General features: G+C 65.8%; 1 protein-coding gene across 1 annotated transcript in view; it reads left to right on the top strand.

Moving 5' to 3' along the window:
• The first annotated feature begins 1190 nt into the window (after positions 1-1190).
• Positions 1191-9775, top strand: part of PFKL (phosphofructokinase, liver type) — a 28271-nt gene continuing 19686 nt past the window's right edge. The window contains exons 1-2 of the mRNA XM_081234747.1: positions 1191-1332; positions 8308-8381. Coding sequence (XP_081090873.1) covers positions 1248-1332; positions 8308-8381 — 159 coding nt within the window. The 5' untranslated portion in view covers positions 1191-1247. The remainder of the gene's footprint in view (positions 1333-8307; positions 8382-9775) is intronic.

The following is a 9775-nucleotide window of genomic DNA, read 5'->3' as shown; positions in this document are numbered from 1 at the left end:
ATCAGCTTGCTGAATTTTCATAAAGCAAACACACCTGTGTCACCACCCAGCTCAAGAAACAGAATGCTACCGGGACTTCCCTGGCCATCCGGCAGTTAGGACTCCGCACTCCCAAGGCAGGGGGCCTGGGTTCGATCCCTGGTCAGAGAAATAGATCCCGCATGCCGCAACTAAGAGTCCGCATGCCGTTACTCAAAAAAAAAGACGCTGCACACCGCAATGAAGATCCCGTGTGCTGCAACCAAGACCCAGCGCAGCCAGATAAATAAATAAATAAAGTTAATAAAAAGAAACAGAATGTTACCCCACCCCCACCCCCAGCCCCCCACCCCACTGGGTGTCTTGGGCCCTGTCACGTTGGATGCCTTTCCTCAAAGCCCCCGATTTGGTTCATGGGGACTCTCCCACTAGCGACCAGTCTTCCTGAGGGCAAGGGTCCAGTCTGGTGACTGGGCTGGATTCCCACATTTCCGGGGGTCTGGATCCGGGGAGGGGCTTCGTGGCTCCAAGTGACGGACCCACTGACCACCCAAGGTAGAGCCCCCCGTCCTGACCCAGGTGCCCACCCCACACGATGCCTGGTGTGCAGGTTTTCCAAGGGTCCAGCAAACATTTACTGAAGTAAGGGATAAATGAATGGATGGATGCTGGCTGGTTTTCCTAACTCTTTTCGCATCTTAATCATGCACCCCTCCGAGCGGGAGGGCCATCACCAGGGGTGCCCCGAGTCGGGGTAGAGCTTCTGTGGCTCCTGCAATAAACGAAGTTGAAATAGACCGGCGCCTAGAATAAGAAATTCCTGCGGGAAGCCGGGCAGGCAGCGATTGGCAATGGGACTCGTCTGGCCTCCCTTGGCTGGCCTTCCCTCAGGTCTGGTCACCGTGCTTGACCAGCTTTGCCGCGGTTGTGACTAACAGACCCAGACGGCCGCGATCCGCCCCCTCAATAAACGCGCCCCTTGTTAGACTGAACGGGTTTAGAAACTTGAACAAAAATGCCGGCGCTGCCGGGTCGAAGCCCACTTCCGCCGCCCAGGTGCCGGGTGCACGTCGGCCCCGCCCCGGCGTGGACAGCGGTGACCTCACACGGCGCGGGGCGGAGCGCAGGGCGGAGCGAAGGGCGCGGGGCGGGACCAGCGACAGCGGCGGCGCGGGGCGGAGCGCAGGGCGGAGCGCAGGGCGCGGGGCGGGACCAGCGACAGCGGCGGCGCGGGGCGGGAGAGCGAGTGCGGCCGAGTCGGCGCCACCATGGCCACCGTGGATCTGGAGAAGCTGCGGACGTCCGGGGCCGGCAAGGCCATCGGCGTGCTGACCAGCGGCGGCGATGCGCAAGGTGGGCGCGGGCACGCGGGGGCCGGTCGCCGGCGGGCGGGGTGCTGCTGTCCCCGGGTCCCTGGGGCGCGCCCGCACCCTCGGCAGGCACCTGGGGCACGCGGTCAGCAGGTCGTCCTCCCGGCCTTCGCCTCCCGCCTCCTCCTCCCCCTCCCAGCCCCGGTCCCCTTCCCGGTCCGCGTCCTGGACCCGCCCCGCGCCGGGGGCCCGCGTACGTGCCACCCACCACGGCCTCTGCGCCCGGCCCGCCGGGGGTGTGTCCGCGCGGCCAGCCGTGGCTGGAACAGGGTGCTCTCGCCGGCCGCCGCTCCTGCTGCCCCCAGGCCCTCCCCGCACGCTTTCCCGGTGGCGCGTGTCAGAAGCCCCATTTCCTGGAGGCCAAGCTGAGCGGAGGCCAGTGAAGGCTGGGCAGGTCCCCGCAGGCCCGCAGAGCCCCGACTCTAACTAGTTATGAAACACGACCTGGGGGCACCGTGCTTCCCCCAAACCACTGCCTCCAGGGCGGCTCTGGGGCATTTTCTTTAGTGCAGAGCTGTTCCCACCCCCCTTGTACAGGGGAGGCCAAAGGTGGTGGCCTTCCTGCTGACCTGCCCAGGGTCCTGCAGCTGGGACCTGGCAGAGCTAGCTGAGTGCCCCTCCTGGGGTCTGTCCTGGTGCCCTGGACTTGTCCTGACTGCTGCTCTCCAGCGCCTCTGGCCTGGGATGGCCAGTGTCACACCTGTCGGGCTTGGCCGCATGGCCACACCACACACCTTGAACCTCAGGAGACGCCTTAATTAGCCCAGGAAGTAGGCCTGGAAGGCACCTAGCCGGCACTCTCAGGCTGCACAGCCGGGCCTGATCTGCGTCCTTCCAGATCAGAAAGTCCAGACACATAATTCCTCTCCCTGCCTCAGGCCCCCGACTCCCCGCTCCCCACTCAGAAGCAGGGAAGAGCCAGGAGGAGGGGGCTTTCACAAGGCAGCAAGCCCAGGAAGGCAGAGACATGAACCACTGTCTGCGCCCCGGCCTGTGCGCGTTTGGGCTGAGCCCTCCGGACCTGGTCTGGCGGGCGGACAGTGTGCTGTGCTGCACGTCCGCAGCCCCGCGTGGCCAGAGCACTTGCCTGTTGCTGGGCAGCGGCGGCTCCCTCTTAGGGCCTGGCCAGTGGGCCGGGGCCAGGTGGGAGGAGAGTGGTCTTGGGGAAGCATTGCCCTGTGAGATTGGACCACGGGAAGGGCCTGGTATATGGGGGACAGACACTTCCTGAGAGGCTGGGCCCGCCTCTCCAGAGAGGCCTTTCCTCTGTGAGGCCCCAGCTCCCGGCTCGAGCAGGCACAGGGGTCTCCGCCCAGGCTCCTGTCTGCACCGTGGAGACAACAGCAGTGGAGGGGGGCTGGGGAGATAAATGCGCGTTTAGGCAGGGGAGCCGGGCCGGTGGGCGGCACAGACTAAACAGGACGAGGGGTCAGTGGGGGCAGCGGAAGGGCCCGGGAGGAAGGGGCTGCCGGCCTGGGCCGGTGGGCCAGGGGAGGGCAAAGCCTGTCTGACCTGTGGGTCTCCCCTTGGCCAGCCCGGCCCTAATGCCCCACATGGAACGGGCAGTGCTTCCTGGACGCCCAGGAGTGTGGCCGTCAGCGCACCGACCGCCGGCTGGGTCCTCGCTTCCCTAGACCCCTGGCTGTAACGTGGTTTTCTGATCGGGGCTGTGAGAGAGGAGGGCTCCGCAAGCTTCCCCAGTTTAGGGCTCGGGCTGATGCCTGGGGGAAGATGCCAGGGCCAGCTGGCTCTCTGGGGGGCAGGGAGCCTTTCTGTATTGTAAGTTCTGAAGGCCAGCCTGTGGGTGTCCGCGCCGGGCCTGCGCCCTCTCGCCGGCACTGCTCCGGGGAGCTGGCTCCAGACGGTGGGTTCTAGGTTTGCCCTCAGGGGCCCCCGCTGCCTTCCAAACAGAGGCCGACCTCTAGGGACCTGATGGTGCCAGGCGGGCCCTCCCCACGTGCCCTCCCGGGTGGGCGCGGGGCTGACAGCTGCCGTGGAGAACGGGCACCCACCCCGACCTGCACTTGCCTCCCCGAGGCTCAAGTCTGCATTTGTTGGAGTGAGCGGAAACCAGCCAGCCTCGAGGCAGTGGGCGGCGGGGGAGCGGGCAGACCCTGTCCCGGTGGGGCCGGCCTTGACCAGCTCTCTGACTTGACCCGAGCACATCCCTCGGGCCTCAGTTTCCCCTTCTGTAAACAAGACAAGCCACCTGGCAGGTTCCTTCCAGCCAGCCTGAAAGTCGCGTCCTCTGCCTTTCCCGTTGGCGGGGAGGAGGTGTCCGTGCGTTGAGGGAACGTGGTCGTTCCGGATGTTACTTTGTGCAAAAGTGACTAGAAGCCTATAACATAGCCCCGCTGCCCACTGGCTCCACCCCTCGGTCTCGGCCCTGGGGCGGACCCCACCCTGCCCCTCAGTAACACGCAGGACCTGCCTTTTCTGGGTTGATCCGTGTGGATGTTGACGTCCTGTATTTGCGGGTGAGGACCGCCCCCATCTCGTTACGTCCCAGCCTGGCTCCACGTGTTCACATCGACTGATGATTAAGTGTGAATCTGCGGGGCCCCGTGTCCTGCCAGGATCACCTCTTTCGTGTACATTTTGTTTTCCCGGAAGCTAATTGTGAGGAAAAGTCACCTTATGAACAAAGGCATCCACCTTCGGACATCAGTTTGGTGGTGGTGTCGATTTCCTCCAACAGGAAGTCATCTGTTGCAGCGTCCCTGGCCCATTGGAGGCTGGAGGCTGGAGTGGAGGGGTCCAGGGCTGGTCCATCAGCGGGAGATGCAGCTGCTCTCCCCGCTGCTCCTCTGGCCCTGTGGGGCTTGTGGCTGCCACCCTGGGTTTATTTTGAGGAAGAAAAGCAGATTAAAGGGCAATTAAAAAGGCCCTTTCAGGAAGGCAGCTTACAATGAGGTTTACAGGGAAACCCTCGCCCTCAGGCCTCCGTATCCATGGTAGCTGGCACACTTCCATTCTACGATTGAAGAGTTTTCCTGTAATACGGTCATTTGTTCTCCGCTACAAGACTGAGCACACCACCCTAAGCCTGGGGCCCTTGGCAGTCCCTGGGTCTCCAGCCACCGCCCCCGCGCCTCCCACCACCCCATCCGGAACTGCTGGCCTCCCCACTGTTGCCAGGGGGTGGGGCTTGGACCAGGAGCCTGCAGTGAGCCCACAGTGGCCTCACCCCAGCGAGGGCAGCCGGGGAGGCAGATACCTGAGGGTGGAAAGCCTGGGCTGCCCAAGGCCCCAGAGGCGGACCAAATGCTTCTGCAGGACCCAGGGCCTGCTGGGGCCGGGGGTGGGGTGCAGCTTTGCAGGTGTCTCATCTCCCTCCCGCCCCTGCCCTGCCCCCCGCCAGCAAGGGCAGGCAGGCCAGCGAGGGGCAGGCAGGCCAGCGAGGGGCAGGGAGGCCAGCGAGGAACAGGCAGGCCAGCGAGGGGCAGGCAGGCCAGGGAGGGCAGGCAGGCCAGTGAGGGACAAGCAGGCCAGGGAGGGACAGGCAGGCCAGCGAGGGGCAGGGAGGCCAGGGAGGGCAGGCAGGCCAGGGAGGGACAGGCAGGCCAGCGAGGGGCAGGCTGGCCAGGGAGGGGCAGGCAGGCCAGCGAGGGGCAGGCAGACCAGGGAGGGACAGGGAGGCCAGTGAGGGACAGGGAGGCCAGGGAGGGACAGGCAGGCCAGGGAGGGACAGGCAGGCCAGGGAGGGACAGGGAGGCCAGCGAGGGGCAGGGAGGCCAGCGAGGGGCAGGCAGGCCAGGGAGGGCAGGCAGGCCAGCGAGGGGCAGGCAGGCCAGCGAGGGCAGGCAGGCCAGGGAGGGCAGGCAGGCCAGCGAGGGGCAGGCAGGCCAGGGAGGGACGGGCAGGCCAGGGAGGGACGGGCAGGCCAGCGAGGGGCGGGGAGGCCAGCGAGGGGCGGGGAGGCCAGGGAGGGACGGGCAGGCCAGGGAGGGACGGGCAGGCCAGCGAGGGGCGGGGAGGCCAGCGAGGGGCGGGGAGGCCAGCGAGGGACGGGGAGGCCAGCGAGGGACGGGCAGGCCAGGGAGGGACAGGCAGGCCAGCGAGGGCAGGCAGGCCAGCGAGGGGCAGGCAGGCCAGGGAGGGGCAGGGAGGCCAGGGAGGGGCAGGGAGGCCAGGGAGGGCAGGGAGGCCAGCGAGGGGCAGGCAGGCCAGCGAGGGGCAGGCAGGCCAGGGAGGGCAGGCAGGCCAGCGAGGGACAGGCAGGCCAGCGAGGGACAGGCAGGCCAGGGAGGGACAGGCAGGCCAGGGAGGGCAGGCAGGCCAGCGAGGGACAGGCAGGCCAGCGAGGGGCAGGGAGGCCAGCGAGGGCAGGAAGGCCAGGGAGGGCAGGCAGGCCAGGGAGGGGCAGGCAGGCCAGCGAGGGGCAGGCAGGCCAGGGAGGGGCAGGCAGGCCAGGGAGGGACAGGGAGGCCAGGGAGGGACAGGCAGGCCAGGGAGGGCAGGCAGGCCAGGGAGGGACGGGCAGGCCAGGGAGGGACAGGGAGGCCAGGGAGGGACAGGCAGGCCAGGGAGGGCAGGCAGGGCAGGGAGCTTGCAGCTTGAGGCCCCCTGACCTCAGGCAAGAGGGCTGTCAGCCCTTTGGGTCCGGTCCCTGGGGCAGCCCACTGTCTGGGGGGGGTGTGGGGTACACTCTCTGGGCTCCTACCCCTAACTTCAGTCACTGAACCCCACTTCCGTTCGTTTGGGGGACGTGAGACTTTTATGATTTCTTTAGAAATGGGGTTCTTCTGCTAAAGGCAGGTGTGTCGGCTGTGAGTGTGGCCTCTGAGCTCTGCCAGCCGTGACATCTGGGCACCTCTGCCCCGGGAGTCCCTGGCCCTGGACGTCAGACAGCAGGAGCCTCGGCTGCCGGCTGGGGACAGGGCAGCTTGCTTGGCCCAAGGAGGGCCCAGGGTACATCCTGGCACTGCCCTCACCTGCCGGGGTTCCCGCAGCTCCCCTGCCTTCCCTCTGCGACCTCGGTTTCTCATCTGCAAAATGGGGGCAGTGACAGTGGGCTGATTTCCTGGGAGCCCGATGCCCTGAGCCTGCACTGGGGTAGGCTCTGCCCGCTGCGCTCTTCCTGAGGTGCCATACGCTATATAGCCCTCCATGGCCCTCTGGGAGCTACCTGCTCCCCCTGGGCCCGCCTTCCAGGCTGGAGACAGGGTGAGACTAGTGTAAGTACGGTAAAGGTCGAGCGTCTTCACATGAGGGTCACCCTGTGGACCACACAAGCTACGAGGGACCCTGGGGGTGACGGCACTCCCGCAGGACGCCCAAGCTGACGGGCACTGCCCCTCCACCAGCTCAGAGGGCCGAGGGCCCGGGGGTGGGGCAGGGCTCCTGGGGCCTCGGCCACCCTTGGCTGGTGCCCCGCCCCCTCCAGGGAAAGGCTTTCACAGCTTAGGGACAGACCACGGGATGTGCATGTGCTCTGGGCCAGGACCACCAGGAGGAAGGCAGGGGGAGCAGGGGTGGTCCTGGGGCCAGACCAAGCACAGGTCATGTCTGCAATCCAGCCTCCAGACCCAGGGTCAGAGGCTGGAGCCCAGGGCAGGTGACTGGCCAGCCGTCTTCCTCTCTGAGGACGTGGGGGCCGCCCTGCCTGCCCCTTTGTATCGAACCACTGACATCTTTTGTGACGGGCAAGAAGGTTTGAGGCGAATTGCCTGCAGCCGCTGATTCCACCAGGCTCCTGCCCCCTCAACCCTTTGCCCCTCCCCCGTCCCTGGGCCCCAGCCAGGTGGCAGTCAGTGTGGAGGCTGGGCCCGCCCCAGGTGCCCGCACAGGGCCCCTGACCTGGCCCCTGACCTGGCACTGTCCAGGCCTGCAGCAGCTGCAGCCCTGGGCGGGGCCGCGTCCCACCCACAGACAGGGCAGGGCCACCACGTGGGCCCACTGCTGGTGCTCGAGTCTCTTGTGGGGCTGCCCACGGGGTCTTCTTCAGGTTGTGCCTTGTGAGCCTGACTGTGTGCGAGACCCCGGGGACACAGTGGGACGGCCCCCCGTGGAGGGACCTCAGGGACGCAGTGGGGTGCCTCCGACCCCATGCAGGGACTGCAGGGACACCTTTGCCTTCTCTGGGTCTCAGTCTCAGAACTGACCACGAGGGAAGGGGACTGAGGTTCCTCTGGGCTCCTCTGAGCATTTCCTGCTCCCTCGTCTTGCCCTATGAGTGTCCGCCTTTCCAGGAAGCCTATACTGCAAGGTGGCTGCCGTAGACGGGGGGTGGGGGCCGTGGGGGTCCCAGGGCTGGGGGACAGGGAAGAGAGGTGACCCGCTGAGCCTGGTGGCCCCGGCGTACGTTTGCAGGCTGGGGAGCAGGGGCGCCGGCCCACTCCGCTGCACTGGGGCCGTCCGACCCCCAGGAGCCTGAACTTGGCCCTAGGGGGTGCTGTCCTCCTCTCCTGTCTCATGGAGCCCACCCTCCAGGCCAAGGGGCAGAAGGCTCATGACCCCAGGGCCACAGGCACCGACCTCAGGGTGCTCCCCAAGCTGCCCCCCAGGGTGGTGGCCCAAGAGTCTAGCCGAGGCTGCGGGCGCATTTGGAAGGCGGCTGCCCCTGCGTCCCACCTGCCCCGTTTTGCATCTTGGGGCCATGTGCCCAACCTGCTGTGATTCCCCCAGGTCAGGGCCCTGGGGGCTGGGGAGGGGGGCTGTGCTGAGCAGCAGAGGCCGCAGGTGAGTATGGGTGGCGGGGATGCGGCCGGAAGCGACGTCGCAGGTCTGTAGGTGCCTGTGCTCTGGGCTCAGGGGGAATCGGGCCCTGGTGGGGACCTTCCCGGTTTAACTCCGGGGCGGCTTATTTCCAAGTGCGAAGCCGATGCAATGTGGGGGGCGTTCACCCCATGCCGGACTCGGAGTCCTGGCTCGGCGCCCCCCGAGATGTGGGAGGGACGGTCCAGGGCGCCCTCGCTCCGTGTCTCCACTGACAGGCGTCTCCCTGACCCCTTCGCAGGCATGAATGCTGCCGTCCGAGCCGTGACGCGCATGGGCATTTACGTGGGAGCCAAAGTCTTCCTCATCTACGAGGTAAGGTGCGGGCGGGGCGGCCCTCGCCCCATGCTCTGGCAGGGAGCAGTGTGGGGAGAGGGGCGAGGATGGCGGATGGGGCCTGGCTGCCAGGCTCTGGGGAGTGGCTGGGGAGTCCGCCCTCAGCCTGGGCGCTCACGGGTGGGCGTGTCCCCTGTGAGAGACGAGGGCGTGAAGCTGCTGTTCTCCTCAGAGGCCGGGACCTCAGCCCCACCCGTCCTCCTGCACCCTCGTCACCTAACCCGAGCTCGAGCTCCCCCAGTGACGGCAGTACACGGCCTCCTTACGCACAGCAGCAGAGGATCGTTGTTCTGTGTCGTTCTGCCCAAAGCTGGGGCGCCCTGTGCTTCATCCCCCAGTTCCTATCCCCCCAAATCCCTATTGCAGATTTGGGGCAGACCCCCCTCTCTCACACATGCACACACTCTCTCTCTCTCTCACACACACACACACACACTCTCACACACACACACACACTCCCTCTCACACACACACACACTCTCTCCCTCTCTCTCACACACACACACTCCCTCTCACACACACTCACACACACACACACACACGCGTCCTGGAGCTCTCTCCCGCCGTGTTACTTTGTTTCCACTCTTTGCTCACACACACACACACACACACACACACACACTCTCTCTCTCTCTCTCTCCCGCCGTGTTACTCTGTTTCCACTCTCTGCTCACATGTAGCGACTCCCGACCTGCTCTGCCCTCCCCAGAGCTTCCCTCCCCCCACCTTGGGTGTGTCCGCATCCCTGTGCCTTTACTCTGGTCCAGGTCAGGCCCTTCCTCCCCAGCCTTGTCTGTATGGGGCTATCTGAACGAATGAATGGGCGGGCAGTTCTGCAGGCCCCTCCGTCCTGCAGAGTCCAGACCCTCAGACCAGGCTTGGATGACCAGGACCCTGCAAAGCCTTAGGTCATGTTTTGGGAGCGTATCTCCTCAGAGTCTCAGGGACCTGTGGCCTCAGGAGCTGGGCAGGTGGAACCCATGCCCTGATAATGGTCTAGAACCTTCTGAAGGACAGGGTGAGATTCTTCAGAGAGTGGCCTAGTTTTGTGAACAAGTGGTCTCCAGTCAGGGTGGGGTGGGTCCAGGGCCCGGCTCCTGGAGGTTGTACACATGTGACAGGGGCATCCCTTCACCTCCCTGACCCTCGGTTTCTTCTTCTATGAAGTGGGGGTGTTAGGGCGAAAAGCTAATGCAACACTGAGAGTTGAGGCACTTTTCACAGCCCCTGGCGCCGAGAAGGGCTCAGTGAACGGGGCTGCTTTATTCACCTGAGAGCCCAAACTGCACCTGTGGGCCCAGGGCTGCCACAAGGATGGCTGCTGGAAGTGCCCTGGGCCTGCGGCCAGTTCTGAGGCTGCCTGGGTGCCCAGC

This window comes from Mesoplodon bidens (genome assembly GCF_964165515.1).
Source record: "Mesoplodon bidens genome assembly, chromosome: 5".
Lineage (NCBI taxonomy): Eukaryota > Metazoa > Chordata > Mammalia > Artiodactyla > Ziphiidae > Mesoplodon > Mesoplodon bidens.
This window is presented reverse-complemented; position numbering and strand designations above follow the sequence as displayed.